This window comes from Tiliqua scincoides, chromosome 5, assembly GCF_035046505.1.
Source record: "Tiliqua scincoides isolate rTilSci1 chromosome 5, rTilSci1.hap2, whole genome shotgun sequence".
In the NCBI taxonomy this organism is placed as follows: Eukaryota; Metazoa; Chordata; class Lepidosauria; order Squamata; family Scincidae; genus Tiliqua; species Tiliqua scincoides.
The window spans coordinates 50,814,324-50,831,708 of NC_089825.1; the positions used below are offsets into that span (position 1 = coordinate 50,814,324).

Genomic DNA, 17,385 nt, shown 5'->3' on the forward strand with positions numbered 1-17,385 from the left:
ATACTACAAAGTAAATTGTTCCCATGAGATGCATGCGCAAGTATACGGAATGCGAGATTTGAAGGGACCTTTGAGGTAATCTAGTTGAAGCCCCTGCTCAGTGCAGGCAACTACAGCATCTTTAACAGGTGACCATCAACACTGCTTGAAAACGTTTAATGACAGAAAGCTCACTACTGTATGAGGCAAACTGTTCCAATGTCAGTTAGCTCTTACAGTTAAGAAATTCTTCTTCATGTCTAGCCTAAATCTATTTTCCTATAGTTGCAACTCATTGGTTTTAGATCTGCCCTTAAGTAGTATGGAAAACGTCCTCCCTCTTCTGCAGGGTATGGCAGCCCTTCAGATACTTGAAGATGCATCTCCCCACAGCCTTCTCCAAGCTAAGCATACCAAGCGCTTAACTGTTCTCTTAGGAACAGTTTTCAGTTTCCAGACCCTTCATCTTGTTACTCACCATATAAACCCACAAGTTATTCACATAGCTTGCAATTTGACACAGTAGGCTTTCCACATTTGTTTATTAAAAACTGACACTAAACAAAACCTGTACAAACAAGGAAATCAAAATTGTCTGGTATTTCTTAGTGGCTGTAAAGAAATTATCGCCTTGGACCTCCTCTTCCTCTGCCACGGCCTCTTCCTCTGCCACGGCCTCGGCCACGGCCTCTTCCTGCAACTGAATGCAAAAAAGAAAAATTCCATCAAATGTAAAATAGTGAAATGTGAGGATTCAATCTAATTTGCTATCCAGATAAAGTATTTTTCAATTTAAAATTGTGATTTAAACTTTTAAGAAGGTTTATGCTACAGACTAATAGCAAAAGAATATTATATGAAAAGATCTTTCTGTGTTAAATCTGTTAATAAATGGTATGTAACCACTGTTCTATTTTCCACTGTGTATAAAAATCCAATGTACTAAGGAACTGGAAACTGTTAAAGAAATGAACTGAATTTCACCTATACAGGGTACTGTTGCCATAACCAATCCACATCAAAGCTCAAAGAAATGTGTTAAATAGGTTTAACACACACAGTTAAATAGGTTTAAAATGTGTTAAATAGGTTTAACACACACAGAAATGTGTTTAAAATCTGTAAATGCCACATTCACTTTTGTGCACAAGAGTGGATTCCACAACAGCTTAATTTCAAGGGGTTCCATTGTTTAAATAAAAACTTTCTTAAAGAGCAAACAGGGTAAACTGATCTTTTAAGAATCTTATATGCAAGCTAAAAGCCATGCTCTTGCCTTAGTGGCTCAAGCTGAGAAAAACAACCTTCATACTCTAGACACCTTAAAGCACCTCTGCTCTTACAAAAGACTGATCCCAATTTTTCAGGAGAGCCTTCTGTTGGATGGTGAGAAATATAACACGTGAACAATTTCAAAGAAAATGAGACAACATGAAATTGCATCTCAGTTCACTGTACATATTTAACCTCTGTGCTACAAAAAAAACAGGTTGTCCTTTTGGAACACTAAGGTGCTTACTTGGTATTCTGAAACAATGCTAAACATTTTTAGTGTTTTTAGGACTGTTTGAAGTGGTGATGAATTCTGAGAAGCAAAGAAGAACAAGCATTCCATAAATGCAAAGCATTAAAAACTACTAATAGCACCAGCCTATGTATATCTACTCAGATATACATGTCTATTTGAGATCAATGGAGCTTACTCCTAGATAAATGTTATAGGAATGTAGCCTTAAAACATGTACTTTAAATAGAATCATTGAAATGATTCAGGTGTTCACGTCATTGTTTTCAGAACTGAAAGGGAGAAATGAACAATATATTGCAAGGATCTATTGGAGGTCGGCTTCATACCTTCATATTGGAGGTTGGCTTTAAATGATTTGAGGCCATTTGCCTTAGTACTCAATCCTACACTGGTCTGATAATCACAAGCTTATAAACATAACTTTAAAAAGATGTTTCAATTTTTAAAATGTTATCAGCAGAGAAGTAATTTTATAAAATACCATCTGCAGAAACTTGAAAGAACTACAATTTAAAAAGTCAAATAGAGAAGAACAGCTGAGTGGCAGCCCTCAAAACATGAATTTTTTCCCATTTGCAAACAAATTGCAAAAAGGCCCCTTGAGTAATAGCCCAATTCTCTCCTGGGCCAGCCCAGAGTATGCAGCAATGCTGGCACAGCCTTGACTGCATGCTATGGACCAGACAGGGATCAGGCAGTGGCAGAAAGATGAGTAAAAAATGTTTTACTCACCTACACTTGCTGCTGCCTGGTCCCAATGGACCTATTCAGATCTGTGTCTTTAGCTGGCAAAATTCCAAGCTGGTCAAAGGGGGCGTGTTGAGCATGGGCCAGGGACAGAGGATATCACCGCTGTAGCCATCTGCCTCCTCCCCCAGCATGGCCCAATCCTCCCTCAGTGTATGTGTGGGGCTGCTAGCTATTTGTGCTGGTGGTCCCAGTCTGCATGCCATCACAGTGGCTGCCACACCAGTGACCCAGGCCTTGCTCTCACAAAGTGCAAGTTCCCTGAGCACAAGGCCTGGATAGGATTGGGGCATAAGTGTTACACAAAAAATGAAAATGTAAGATTCAAGATGTGTAAGAGTCTAGATACATAAGAATTCACGTGCCACACAAACATGATCTTGAGAGAAAAATTAATACACAGATTAAACAATGTGCTCATATATAGATTAAGCATATCAATTTTTGGTAGCCTCAAATCAAGTCACTCACCTGCCTCTCTTTTCTTGGATTTGACTTTTGGTTCAACATCCACCAGCAAGGTATCCAAGGGCAAGCTGTCTGGCAGGATGAAATACCTAATATTGTTTCCTCGAATACTCAAAGTCTCCAACTGAACAGGTTCTCTGTTCTTCAGAGTCATCTTCACAGCTTTAAGATGTGTATTCATACTGACATCCACTCCTGAAAAAAAACAACACAACTCATATTATGGGGAGCTTTAACAAATCTTTGTTATATTTGCATACAACATATATAAAACATCTAAGCCAGTGTTACTCAAACTGTGGGTCGGGACCCATTAGGTGGATCGCAAGCCAATTTCAGGTGGGTCCCCATTCATTTCAATATTTTATTTTTAATATATTAGACTTGATGCTATCATAACATTCAACTGCATTGGAAAATGTTACAGATCTGTACTTTTAACAGGCTATTATGTATATGCTTTTACCAATGATAGTCAATGGGACTTACACGTGGGTAAGTGAGGGTAGAATTGCAGCCTAGGATTGTTCAAAATTGTCCTGCTTGATGATGCCACAGCCTGTCATGACAGCATTTCTTGTGGGTCCTAACAGATTCTCATTCTAAAAAGTGAGTCCTGGTACTAAAGGAATCACTGATCTAAGTGATATAGAAGACTATGTTTTCCATACCACCCAAGAAAGATGAGATTCACTGGAAGTGAATGTGCTCAAGGGTCCACAAATACCACTCTATGCCTCCACTGCTGTATCCTAATCCCAATCCCCTTTCCAAGCCAGGCAGCCCTACATAGGGCCACTTGGACTTCCCACAGCTAAAAAGCTGGTGGAGATCTGAGTAGCCCCATAGAGCTGGTTGGGGCATTACTTAGGGCAAGGGAAAAAATATCCCCTTACCCCAAGTCGGCTTCCAACTATGGTTAGATATTGGACTGAGCTGTCAGCATCGAGAGGCTGATCCAGCAACCTAATTAAGATGCTAGTACTGAAAATGCTGGCAGCCAAAAACAAAAAGCCAGGAAAAATACTTCCTGAACTTGGTCATCAGGATTGCCATGGCAATCATGTTCGACTGCTGGTGCTACACAAGTAGCCCTCATAGCACAACTACAGAAGAAGTAATACTACAATGATTCTTGAGAAGTCAAAAGCAGAAAAAAAAATACAAGACCCAGTACTTTTAAAGAGCTACTTTTGTTCTGCAGGAAAAATGAAACCTTATAATACAACCCATTCATGAAAAAATGGACTGTGTAACATTGATCAAAAACAATCTGACATTACCCTGAATGCCATACCTGTTATGGTTCCATGCACCTGGGTCCCATTCTTCAATTCTATTGTCACAGTCTCGTGACTAAGTTTCATAAGAAAGCTGCAAAATACAATGACAATATATTTAGTACTTCTTAGTCTAAATGTAATAGCATTTCACAATATAGGGGGTCCCCTGTATCTGCGGATTCACTTATTTGCTGAGGAGACCTGGAGCCCTTGGGTGCGCCCCTGCAGAGGCAAGGGGAACCGCTGTCCATCCACTGCCTCTGCTGGGCTCAGAGTGAGCTTGACAGTGAAAAATGTCACTCCCTGTTTCTCTGTGAAACCAGAAGTTACGTTTTCAGTGTCTTATAAAACATCAGGAGGCCCAATGAAACCCTCCAGGATGGTTGTGACCTCTGCTGGGCTCAGAGCGTTCTCCAGAAGCAAGGAGAACAGAGCTCCCCTCCACTTTGGAGAGTGGGGAAAGGTGTTCATCCGTATCCGTGGTTTCACTTAACGGGGGGGGGGGGAGTTTCCTGGAACAGAACCCCTGTGGATACGGGAGCATGCCTGTAAGTGAAATACAAGTTCACTACTGGTTTTAATAGGCACAGGTCTCCATAAAGAAGTGGTCTTCAACCTTTTTCATGCCACAACCCCAATATAAAAATAAAGTATGAGACTGGGGACCCCATTACGATCCTGCACCCCTTCCCAAGACTCTCTCCGCCTACTTCCCACTCTCATAATGCCCTTGTAGCGCTGTTCGCTGTAACCAAATATACTTACTGGTGAGAACAGAAGAAGTTACTGTGAAGCCTGGCACTAGTGAAAGCTATTTTAGCTCAACCACTAAAAACCTGAGCAAGTATGGAACACTATCTCCTGGTGCCTAGAGGGGTACACCAGATGCCTCTTCCTTTACCTGACTGTGCTCTAATCCAGTAATCTTCCATCTTTTTTGTTCTCTTAAGTTGGGGCAAACCCACAACTGAGGATTCACTATCCTGTTGGAGTCGTGACCCCAAGGTTGAAGAACACTGCCGTAATTTCACTCTGTTAAATGAAATTTTAAGCAAACGTTTCACTCTGGGAGTGCACTACTGACCATTGGACAATTCAACCACTGCCAAGCAGGGGTGCCTTCCAATGATTAATGATGTTACCCCAAAGGGAGAAAGGAATCTCGTTCTGCTGCACTGACAAGGATACCAGAAAGCCCACGAGGACACAAAGTGTTGGATACATCAGATTCACGGTCCAGGCCAAATATGTGGATGCTCAAAAGTGGATTGTTAAATGCAGACCTCGTCGAACAGTGTTTCTCAAACTGTGGGACGGGAACCACAAGGTGGGTCATGAGCCAATTTCAGATGGGTCCTCATTCATTTCAATGTTTTATTTTTAATGTACTAGACTTGATGCTGCCATGGTACGTGACTGCATTTGGGGAACTGTTACAGACGGGTACTTCCAACAGGCTACTATGTATACCTGCGTGTGGGTGGTGGGTGCTTGGGCACCTCACATGAAGGGCTCAGCTGGGGAGGCTCTGCCCCCACATGCCCCTGAGGTACAGACCCTCTGCCCCCCTTTGTATCTGGAAGCCCTAATCTACGGGCAAGGGGTGAGAGCAGCAGGCTCTCATCTCGCAGCCTAGCAGGTGCTCAAGGGCTGGTACTTGGGAAGGCGCCCCACAGCTCAAGCGCATCCTCTGGGTGAGGGGCTGCCTAGACCGACGCCCCTCCCCTGAAGCCTCGAGGGCGGGGGAGCGGCAAAGACCTGAAGACGGTTCAACGGTCGCCCAGCAGATTCGAACGTCCTCAGGGCGGCGCGTGAGCGTCCTAAGCGAGGAGCGCGCGCCCAGCGCGCGGGAGTGAATGAGGCGGCCATGCTAGGCTAGGCCAGGCCCGCAGACGCGGCCACACTTACCGCACCAGCTTCATGGCGGCGAAGCGACAGGCACGGCCCGGCTTGACTCAAGGAGAGACCGCGCGCCTGCCCCGGCGGTGGGGAGCCCGAGAACAACAGGAGGCAGAGGCAAAAATGGAGCCTGCAGAGCCACACCGCTCCCGCACTCGCTGGTAGAAGCAACTGGCGCGCGCGACGAATGAACGGAAGCTCCCGCCCTTCCGGCTCCTCCTTACCAAAGGGCGCGCTTGGGAGTAGGCGTCCCCTGCAGGCCTGGAGGTCTCAGTGCAGGCGGGGAGAAAATGGTTGCGCGCGGGCTCCCGGCAAGCGGGGTGCCGAAGTGTCTCGTGAAGAGGCGCACGCGCTTTTCAATCTGTGGGCCAGCTCGCTCTCTGCATGCTTTCAGCCCAGCCCTATGCATTGGGTCTACTCAGAAGTAAGTCCCATTCTAGTCAATGGGGCTTACTCCCAGGAGAGTGTGCACAGGATCGCACCCTTGGACAGTGAAGAAAATGTTCCAGACTCTCTTGAACCAGTGGGGCTCTTCCTTCTGCTCTCTTCCAGCCCAAAGCCAGGCAGGCACCTCTCTGCTGCTGAGTTTGGGGCACTTGATGTCCAGTCTCACAGCCCAACCCTGTTCAGTGGTTATGCTGAATCACTCTGAGGATGGAGGTCTCTGCACGCTCCCTGGGAGCAGGCTCCACTGAATACAATGGGCAGACAGGCATGGGACTGGACAGCCACTACAGTTGAGTGTCGGGTGAGTTCGGACAGACTAAAGAAAAGTTTTCTCTGCCCAGCATCTGTGGAGCTCCTTGCCGCTGGATGTGGTGATGGCGGCTGGTCTAGAAGCCTTTAAAAGGGGACTGGAGAGATTTTCTGGAGGAAAACTCCATCACAGTTTACGAGCCATGACGCGTATGTACATCCTCTTGGTTTTAGAAGCAGGCCACCTCAGGATGCAAGGAAGGTGGGCCATAGGATGCAGGTCTCTTGCTGTCTTGTGTGCTCCCTGAGGCATCTCATGGGACACTGAGAGACAGGGGGCTGGACTAGATGGGCCTTTGGCCTGATCCAGCGGGGGCTCTTATGTTCTTGTTGCACCTTAAGGGCCAAATCCTATCCAATTTTCCAGCCCTGGTGCAGCTGTGCCAACAGGGCATGCTCTGCATCCTGCAGTAGGATGCAGTCATGGAGGCATCCCCAAGGTAAGGGAATGTTTGTTCCCTTTCCTTGGGGCTGCATTGTAGCTGCATCAACACTGGAACTTGGATAGTATTGAGCCCTGAGTGGCTTATGCCTGGGGATACCAGTGCAACAACAGCCCTACTGATGCAGCATCTGGTATGCTAATGGATGCACCTGGATACTAGCACAAGAACAACTCCTTGCCAGCAGGCAGGCCAAAATAGAGTGGAAACGTGGGCACAGTGAGGAAGAGTCCATGGATGCCATATCCCAAACGCTCCCCGCCGTGATGGACATGCCCCTGATACTTCCATATTGTCAAATGCATCTGTGCAGTAAATTGTATTGCCTAAACATCTTTTCCTTTTCCTCCCTCATGAGGAGAGAGTGTCTGCTCCCTTTTCCTTGAATGCCAGGATTTCAGCCATTGCTGCTGCTGGCCAAACACTCAGCTGGAGCCCTTGTTTTTCAGGACTGTACCACTGCCACATGGGACAGAGCAGCCATCTCTCACAGAGGTCCTGTGGAACTCCCATCTGGGGTGAAAAGGTAATGCTCCAAGTCCACTCCAATGCTCCAATGTCCCACTTTCCACAGGGTACCACTGCACATGTACTCCAGTGGCACCCCTCTCTCCCACAAACACAAAGTACATATCTTGTTCCAGATAATATGTGCTGTCGGATAATATGTGCTGATGCTGCTGTCTGTTCCTTGTTACTCTGTATTTCTCCCTCATCCTCAAGGCAGCTGTCCCACAGATGAAGACACTGTGCAGACTGCAAAGGAAGCTCACAGCCTGTTTGCCTGTAGTGACCAGTGTGAACCCAGCTACTGCTTGGTGAGGTTGTTGACCTACTTGTTCCAGTCAGGCCCCAGTGGCTTGTCCTTTCCAATGGTCATTAACAATGTGCTGGAATGGCCATGAAACACCTGCCCATGAAACACCAAGTCTTCCACAATTAGTCCCACCCTCACACCACCCAATGTAACCTGCAAGCTAGTGGAATCTGCAGGTCTCTACCTCCTTCCCACAAATGTAAAAAAGCCAATTGTGGTTTACCTCTATACCTGCTTTACCGGTTTATGATTCTGGTTTACCTATACCAGGTGCATTATCTTGAATTGTTGGGTAACAAACTAATAATGTCATGTGACTAATGTTGTTGGCATCCTTCAGTCTCGGAAGGCTATGGTATAGCGCTCTGAATGGTGGTTCTGGAACAGAGTGTCCTCTCCAGTGCGCGAAGCCTGGGTAAAGTAGATATGGAGGATAGACTGTTACCCATGCAGCAAATCCCCCCCTTCCACGTCGCTGAAATGGTCCAATGGAAAGGCAGAGGCCAATACGGTTGGTTCCAGCGGCGTCGCAGGAGTTGCCAGAACGTGACTGTGTTCAGCCATGAACTGCCTCAGGGATTCCGGCTCTGGATTTTACCTTGAGGTTGACTCCTGAAGCCTTTTCCATAACTGGATGTAGCCACAAGGCAGTGGAGGTCTGGGATCAGAGTTTTCCTTCTCTCAGATGAGCTGCCTTCCCAGGCTGATGAGTCCCATCTACCCGGTGGCTGTTTAGTCGCCTCTTACAACAAGTACAGCCAAGCTGAGGGCCTATTCTTATCCCCAGCCCCACAGGGGACACTGTGACTAATGTACACAGTGACTATAGTGGGAAGAAATTATGCCTCTTGGAATGTGTAATTCTTGCATGTTGCAAACTACACATGGAACAAAAACTGTGTGGCATCAGAGTTTGCGTATACCACTTGGCACAGGATTTTGGTAATGTCAGAGGTATACACCGGAGCACAGGTGTTACGAACAGAATTGTCACCAACTTGCATACTTTATAGCCTCAAGAGGCTCCTGAAGTGGCTTGCAAAGACTCTCATAAATGGTGAGTTACAATGAGATATTGTATTGGCAACCTTCAGTCTCGAAAGACTATGGTATCGCGCTCTGAAAGGTGGTTCTGGCACAGCGTCCAGCGTGGCTGAAAAGGCCAATCCGGGAGTGACAATCCCTTCCACACCGGGAGCAAGTGCAGTCTGTCCCTGGTCTGTCTCCCTGGCTATGGGCCTTCCTTCTTTGCCTCTTTGCCTCAGACTGTTGGCAAAGTGTCTCTTCAAACTGGGAAAGGCCATGCTGCACAGCCTGCCTCCAAGCGGGCCGCTCAGAGGCCAGGGTTTCCCACTTGTTGAGGTCCATCCCTAAGGCCTTCAGATCCCTCTTGCAGATGTCCTTGTATCGCAGCTGTGGTCTACCTGTAGGGTGCTTTCCTTGCACGAGTTCTCCATAGAGGAGATCCTTTGGGATCCGGCCATCATCCATTCTCACAACATGACCAAGCCAACGCAGGCGTCTCTGTTTCAGCAGTGAATACATGCTAGGGATTCCAGCACGTTCCAGGACTGTGTTGTTTGGAACTTTGTCCTGCCAGGTGATGCCGAGGATGCGTCGGAGGCAGCGCATGTGGAAAGCGCTCAGTTTCCTCTCCTGTTGAGATAATAAGAACAGAAATAATACAGTGTCTGCATGTTACCAGGTGTATTCATGCTGCTTTTTTCCTGGTGGTGTAGGTGGCTTTGGTACCACCTACTACACACCAGCTCTTAGACTGCAATCCTATTCACAGTTGTCTGGGAGTAGGAAGCTCTATTGAACTAAACGGGAGTTACTTCCAATTAGACATGCATAGGATTGGGCTGTGCAAGTCTGAAGATGTGCTTCTCATATTCTTTTTGTGAATTTTTCCACCCCACTTGCCGCAGAGGACCTCAGTAACAGTACAAGCATTGTGCACGTCTACATAGAAGACCCACTGAGTTCAGTGGGGCTTGCTCCCTGGAAAGTGTGCATAGGATTGCAGCCACAGTGAATGATTTCCGGGAGGAAATTGAATGGAGCTGGCCCAGTGGGTCCAGGGCAGCACAGGTAACAAAGAGCTTGCTGAAGGCCAAAGAAGAATTCCAAGCAATGCTGGTGAAGTGTAAACTTCGCTCAGATGAATGTACTTGACTCCATTAATGCAGGAAGAGAAAAAGAGCAGTCGAGCCAGCCAGGAGTCGAACCTAGAATCTTCTGATCCGTAGTCAGACGCGTTATCCATTGCGCCACTGGCCCTGCTTGTTGAAAAGAGATTCGTCACTCCTATTCTAAATGCATTCTACAGGCCTTGGGGCGTTCTAAACGCTTCAGGGTGGAGCTATGGCTGGGGCTGTGAGGGGAAACAACCAATCACACTTTGCCGAACGTGCTTCACCTCAACCCTCCCCCTGTCAGTCACGCCCCGCTCTACTTCGATGAGGCGGGGTTGGAGGCTGGTGGCCAATCCCTTTCGGCGCCGCGCGGAGCTCCAGCTTGGCGTCACAATCGTTGTTCCCGCCCCCTAGGTACACCGTCGCTTACGCGCGAATATTGGTTGGCGCCCTCAGAGCCGAAGGCAGAACCCACCAATCCCCGTCCTTCGTGGCACTCCGCGGCCCGACAGCGGGCGGCGCAATGCTTTCTCACTAGGTTTGTCCCAAGCGGCGCTCCGTTTGGGAGGCCCGAGCGCGTCAGGTGAGAGGGGAGGCGGCAGCAGCAGCGGACTGTGTCCTGGACGCGGAGCCGGAGCCGGACGGCACCAAGTAGAGGAGGAGGGGGCGATGGCGGCGGCTGCGGGAGGAGCCTACGAGAACCTGAAGCTGTAAGTGTCTGGGGAGGGGGACGCGGACACCGGCCTCGTCCCGTCCCGCCCGCACCTGAGCAGCGCCGCCATCAGACCCGGCTGCCCCCCAGCCCCCACCCAAGGCCCTCCCTGTAGTCCGCCTCGCCCCCTGTTCCCGGCCCCGCTCTCGGGCTGGTCCCTCCTCTCTCTCTTCCCCCCCCCCCGCTTCGCCTTCGCCCTCTCCAGTGCCAGTCGCTTAATCTGCCCGGTCGCCTCGTTCCCCGCTCGTCCAGCTGAATGGCTGCCCCCACCCCGCTTCCTAGCGCTCTCCTCCTGGGTGCGGTGCTGGCTTCCTGGGGAGGCCGCAGAGGTCACTCCCTCCCTCTGTGATCTATGAGGCCAGGCCTTTTCCCTGCCCTTTGACACCCCACTGCCTTTTCTCCTGATCGCTGAGGGGGTGGGCTGCAGGTAGGAAGCGGGCTGGAGCCCATGCAAGCTGACCCACCCCTGAAACAGATAGTTCGTCTCTAAGGTGCTGCAAGCCTCTATGGCTGTCCTGCTGCATGCAGCCCTCTCTTGTCAGTTTCTCTGCAGAAAACACTCTGTGTCCCTAGTTTCCTCCTCCATCTCCCAGCTGAAAGTGTGTCTTCTTTCACTGGCTCCTGCCCTTAAACCATATGGGACTGCAGTGGTTCTCACTCATCTAGCACCGGGACCCACTTTTTAGAATGAGAATCTGTCAGGACCCACTGGAAGTGATGTCATGACTGGAAGTGACGTCATCAAACCGGAACATTTTTAACAATCCTAGTCTGCAATCCTACCCACACTTGCCTAAGAGTGAGGCTCATTTACTACCATTGTTTAAAGAATATGCATAGTAGCCTGTTAAAAGTACAGGTGTGCAACATTTCCCTAAATGCAGTCACATACTATGGTAGCATCAAGTCTAATATATTTAAAAAAATATATTGAAATGAATGGGGACCCACCTCAAAGTGGCTCGCGACCCACCTAGTGGTCCCAACCCACAGTTTGAGAAACACTGTGGTACTGTTTTCTGATAACATCTGAGCTGCAGCACTTCTGGCAGTAGCTACCTGTGTAGCCAGTAATGGTAGGTGATATCTTACTGCAGTGGTTCCTGTACCTTTTCAGACAGTGACTTCCTTGACCTGCTGAGCCATTGGGCACGGCTCCCCATTAAGGCTGCAATCCTATACATTGTATAGGGTGGTGGGCTTTTTGCAAGGATTCCACAGCTTCCCATCTTGGTTTTTGTGACTCACTGGGGAGCCACAACTCACAGTTTGGGAACTACTGGCTTACTGGATCAGATTTAGGGCTTTCCTGTATATTATAACAGTTTTTTCTATAGAAGAATTTGTCATGTGTGATTATCTTAAATTCAAGGGTTTGTTTCATTCACTGTCATTCTCTGCATAAAAGTGTCTTTTAAATTCTTCAATGAAAGTGTCTTATCAGCTTCTGTTATCTTCCTTCCCACTTGCCCATCCCTTATCTCTCTGCTCTTATATATTGCCATGTTCTCCTTCACAACTATCGTTCTTGCTTCAGGATAGCTCCAGAAAAGAACCACCTACTAGCCTCTTTTCTAGTAGTTTCACTATTCCTAGTAGAATTATGATTATGTTGGTTGTGTTCTGTCCAGCACTGTAATCTGCAACTGCACAGCTGGTATCTAAAGGGAAGGTTAGGCCCAGCAGTATTGGAAATTCAAGGGATGGAGATATATGATTCTGAGAAGAAAGATTATTTAGGACACCATGAAGAATTCCTTGTAAATACAGTATCCAACTTTGGAACTGCTTAGAAAGACAACTGGCATCCTGATTTTAAATTTATGGAAACAAATTATACTGAAATCAATGGAACTTGCTTCTAAGTAAGTGCAGGTCTATGATTTAAGTTCTTGAGTATAGTGACGCTGCTACTTTTAGTTGTTGAACAGTCTTCAGTATATTTAATAATGAATGATCTAATGAATCTAATGCTCAATCAAAACTCTGTTCCTAGTTTTTTTATCTTACTTCATATTGGAACAAGATGATGATACACGAGCTTTATTTTTTGAATAGGTCTTCAAGTTTTTATGCAGTTTTTATGACTGCAGAAATGCCTGATTTCCCCTGGTGTTATATCACATTGTTTACAATGAATGTTTCTATGGGAATAACTCTTGTTTGAGCTGATATAAGTTTGCTCATTATGTGATCAAATGGGAGGAGTACACTAGTAGCTTTCCATGTGTGCTTGGTTTACATGGTTTACATGCTTGGTTTATCTTTACATGGTAATTCCGTTTATTAGCTATTTGTTCAGCATTCATTTCTTCTGCAGTAAAACCGAAACCAAGACCCAGAGAAGCTGATTTTCATAGTTGATTGTACAAGTTTAGAAAGGATGTTTCAATGTTGCAATACTGTTTACGACCTAGTTCTTTCAAGATTACCTTTGCAGTACTACAGCTCCGTTTCCAGTTTCTCAAGCCTCGCATGCCTGACACTATGACATTGTTTTAGAATGAAGTGTTCTGTTCTTTGAGATAGCAAGTATTAGATTAAGCAATCTAGTGTAAAGTGAGGGATGTGTGCTAGCTAGCGTGGAGTAAGTAATCTATAATTTAATTACTTAAAAAGTAACAGTATCTGTATGCAAAGCCTTGGCTAAAGTTGGTAGAAATTCTGTTTCATACAATGAATTGGAAGGAATAACACTACTTCTGAGTGAAAGTAAAAGAATGGTATGGATCATTTACTTCATTTCATGACTATTTAGGCACATTCCAAGTTTCTGCAATTTTGTAGCCAATTAAATAATAAATAACAATTGCTGTCTATTAAGAGGAGGGGTTAGGGTACAACCCTATCCAATTTTCCAGTGCTGGTGCAGCTGTGCCAATGGGGCATGCAATGGTGGGGAGGCAATCATAGAGACCTCCTTAAGGCATGAAAATTTTTGTTCCCTTACATTGGGGCTGCATTGCAGCTACACTGGGTGCTGGAAAATTGGATAGGATTGGGCCCTTAGTCTTGTCTGCCCTGCCAACAGTTCACTGCAGGGTATAGTACCACAAAGATGTGCCACACAGAAGTGATAGGCAGTTGTGATGCTATACTAGTGCTTAATGTGAGGTGTCAGTGTTTGTGTGAGGGCACTTACATGCTTAAATGTTTTGAGCTTGTGTGATCAAACTGTTGGACAGTACAACTTACTGACAGATGTAAAGTCCATTCTTCATGTAAATCCTTTAGCAGCCATTCTCAGCTTCATTTATTTTTTTGTTCCCCTTTTGAGCTCATTTCAGGTCCCAGGGCCCCCTTGTCAAACAAGGATTCAACCCAAACAGATAAACTAAAATCATGTACTATTTTCATTTTCAGTCTGTGGCTCTCTTCAGATGTGCCAGGGCACCATATGGTTTCCCTAGAGAATGGCTGCTTTAGAGTACTGTATTGTAGTAGTCTCTGTGATAGAGATGTTGATCAAATAGCATGTGTATTAAGAGTGACTGTACTGTGATGAGTGTTACAGCTGGGTAGCTGAAGGCAGGTCATCTCCTGCCATTTCCTCTCACTCTATGGAGGCTTACTTTGGAATATTTATTTGCTAAATTTGTACACCGCTTTTTCTCCCTGAAGGACATTCAGGAAGATAAAGTGAATATTTAAAGCAATAAAAATGAATGAAGATATTTTGAAGACCACACATAAAACTGCAAACCAAGTTCAATTGTAAGAATAAAAAAGGAAGTTGTTGTGATTTAGCCTTTCATGTGTGTCTTCTCTTCTAAATGAAGCGCTGAATTTCTCAAGTGTGTCTATGACTGCAATGCTATGCACACTTAGAAATATAGAAGCTGCCCTATTTATGAACATCACTTTCAGTCCTGATTTGCAACTTGTATGATATGCTTTATGCTTGCCTTCTGCTGAGCATGGAAGCTGCTCAGGAGCATTCCCAAGGCTCTGAAGTGAAACGGAGAACATGCCTAGTGAAACTGACAGCATCCAAGTGACTCTGACAACTCAGGAGTGAAACTGACAGTGCAGTCTCAAGTACACCTGACACCTACAGCTACAGCAACAGAGGTGTGGACATTACTGTACTTACAAACAGACCGATGGAAGCTAATGTGTTTGTAAATAAGGGAGGTTCTGTAAGTCACTTGAAAGTCAGTGCGGTGTAGTTGTTAGTGTTAGTCTTAGACCAGGAACACCTGGGTTCAGTTTCCTGCTCCACCTGGGTGACCATGGACCATTTATCATTTCTCAGCCTAACCTGCATCGCAGAATGATTATGAAGATAAAAGGAAGGGAGGAGCCATATATACCATAAGCTGCTTGGAGGAAGGATATTTCAAAGTGAAAATAACAAACAAACTTTGATTGGTGAAACTTCTGCTTAAACATGCTTAAGATTGTGCTGTATTTGCATTTTAAATATATCTGTTTCCTGAGTTTTCTGTTCACTCTCTCCACAACATTTTATAAACCTCTATTATATCATCCTTTTTTCTAATTCTCAATCTCATTTTCTTTTGCAAGGAAAGTGCTCCAGTATTTTGATTGCTAGTATGACAAATTATTTTCTATTCAGAGAAAGCTTTTTGTGAACTTTGAAGATAATTAAAAACACCACCAGCATGCCCTCACCTGTTTCCCTCTAATTGTGTGATATGCTTTATGTTTGCATTTGGAATTAAGAAGATGGTTAATATGGAGGATTGCAAGGACAGACCCTGGTAAAATGGCTTTTTATGGATGCTTTGTGAGCTCAGTTCTTATTCTCATATAGTTATTTGTAACAAATTTGGTGCTGATAGCAAGCTTGGCCTCTTTAGAAATATACATCTCTTGATAGCATATTCTTGCTTCTGTGATTCATTTTTTTTTAAAATGCATATACTATATTTATTCCCTCTTTTCTCTTGCTCTCTCAGAACAGGAGTTACCTCTCACTAAGGTTTGGGCGAACTGAAGTAAATTATTCACATCAGTATGGCCTCTTTTCTCATTGTGCTACTGTTGCTGGTAGCAGATTTACAAAGATGTGAGGGGAAATGGAAGAAGTTCTTTGTACAGTGGTATTGAATGTCTCCTCTTTTGTCCTCTCCCCTCCCCTTTGCAGATCCTATTAAGTTCTTCTGTTACTTTGAGACTTGGAAAGTTTAGTTGTGAAAATCTACGTTGTCACTTGCAGTATTCTGTGCTTGATATTGCACAGTACTGTGCTATAATTTTATGTTCCCTTACATATGAAACAAAATAATGTATAAAGAGTAGTAGAAAACAAGCATGACCGAAAATATTTTTATCATAATTGCTGCTATAATTTCAGAGGGATAAAAAAGTATATATTTGGCCAACTGACATGTCAGTTAATTGGTCAAGAATTTAAAATATTTATTTAGTGTAATTGGGACAAATTGGTTTTTGTAATTCCAGGTTTCTCTTTAATTGTTATGAAACAATGATATTGAAGTTGTAAGCTATTGATTTGATGATTGTGTTATGTAATTATAGACAAGTGTAAATGATGAAGTTGAACACTTGTCTTTAATTTAAAACCCTAAGGGTAGCCCAAACAATTTCTAGATTATCAGATCCTTCAGGGCAGATATCAGTCTTTTTACAATGTAAAGCACCATGCATATTGATGGCATTATAAAGCTGATGTTAATTGTGCATTTAATGCAAGGGACAGGACACCTTTTGTTTGTGTGTAAATGCACATCTAGGCTCCTGCAAGGTTGGAGAGCAATGAACTCTCACTTGTGCATTGAAAATCAGATGATACTATGATGCAATTAAAATTAGACTGCCACCTATATCATGGCAACTTTTCCTTTGCAGAATATTTGACAAGTTGACTGGATTGACCCCCAACCCTAATAAAATCAGAGGAGCTACAGTCTGACAAGTCAGGCTGTTCGTTTTCTTTTGAAAGTAAGCTGTTTGCTTTAAAAAAAAACAACTCCCCTTTCTAAATAGGGATATTGGGAGGACATGCACAATAAGATTATTAAATGGTACATGGTGTAACTTGCTAAATGAACATATGTAGAACTGAAATACTACCTTTTAAAAAAGTTCTTAGAATTTCTCGTGTCCCGATTGCTGCCTAAATATGGTTGCAGTTTGGCTTGTTTCTTCTCATTTTCTTTTTAGACAGTGTTGATAGTAACTTAAAGATAGAGGAATGCTTTATTGCACAGAACACTATGTGACCCTTTCTGTTCTTTTGCCACAAGATGTGGTTGAGTTTCCGCTAGAAGAGTTTCCGCTATTAGGATATTATTGAGAGTTATGGTGGAAATGTGTACATTACTGAAGTCAAGGTTGAGGCAGAGGGGAATGAAACTATTCTTAAATGATATTGATTACTGTACTATCTTTAGATTGCATTAGAGCATCAAAGAGAGTTCATAATGCCTTTTTTCCCCGACCAGAAAAAAAGGTGCTGAGGAGGTGCAGGGGCATGTTGACATACGTAAATCTCAATTGTGTGTATTGTTTCCAATTGGCTTTTTTTTGGAAGCACATAACTTCCCTTTGTGTAAGGTGGCGACAAGTGAGAAAATGGCACAAAGCTTGTCTCAATTTTAAACATTTCAGTAGTGTTCAGTGTTGTGT

The 17,385-nt window shown here is 44.8% G+C and overlaps 2 protein-coding genes and 1 non-coding gene across 3 annotated transcripts in view; 1 reads left to right on the forward strand and 2 right to left on the reverse strand.

Annotated features, from left to right (window-relative positions):
* Positions 1-504: 504 nt before the first annotated feature.
* SNRPD1 (small nuclear ribonucleoprotein D1 polypeptide) lies at positions 505-6,084 on the reverse strand. Its single transcript, XM_066630929.1, has 4 exons — positions 5,914-6,084; positions 4,020-4,096; positions 2,726-2,917; positions 505-679 (listed from the first exon to the last, which is right to left on the reverse strand). Exons 1-4 carry the CDS (start codon positions 5,925-5,927, stop codon positions 603-605), a joined length of 360 nt encoding a protein of 119 aa, XP_066487026.1. The 5' UTR covers positions 5,928-6,084; the 3' UTR covers positions 505-602.
* Positions 6,085-10,130: 4,046 nt separating this feature from the next.
* On the reverse strand, positions 10,131-10,203 carry TRNAR-ACG (transfer RNA arginine (anticodon ACG)). Its single transcript has one exon. It is a non-coding gene; the product is annotated as a tRNA-Arg (tRNA).
* A 423-nt stretch (positions 10,204-10,626) lies between these two features.
* SACM1L (SAC1 like phosphatidylinositide phosphatase) overlaps positions 10,627-17,385 on the forward strand; it is a 40,210-nt gene continuing 33,451 nt past the window's right edge. Inside the window, exon 1 of the mRNA XM_066628654.1 lies at positions 10,627-10,768. Coding sequence (XP_066484751.1) covers positions 10,728-10,768 — 41 coding nt within the window. The 5' untranslated portion in view covers positions 10,627-10,727. The remainder of the gene's footprint in view (positions 10,769-17,385) is intronic.

Excerpts from the sequence above, each read along its gene's own strand:
- SNRPD1 (XM_066630929.1), bottom strand. Across the intron at positions 2,918-4,019 it reads GGTGCATGGAACCATAACAG|GAGTGGATGTCAGTATGAAT; the intron begins GTATGGCATTCA and ends GTTTTTTTTCAG. Across the intron at positions 680-2,725 it reads ATCCAAGAAAAGAGAGGCAG|TTGCAGGAAGAGGCCGTGGC; the intron begins GTGAGTGACTTG and ends TTTTGCATTCAG.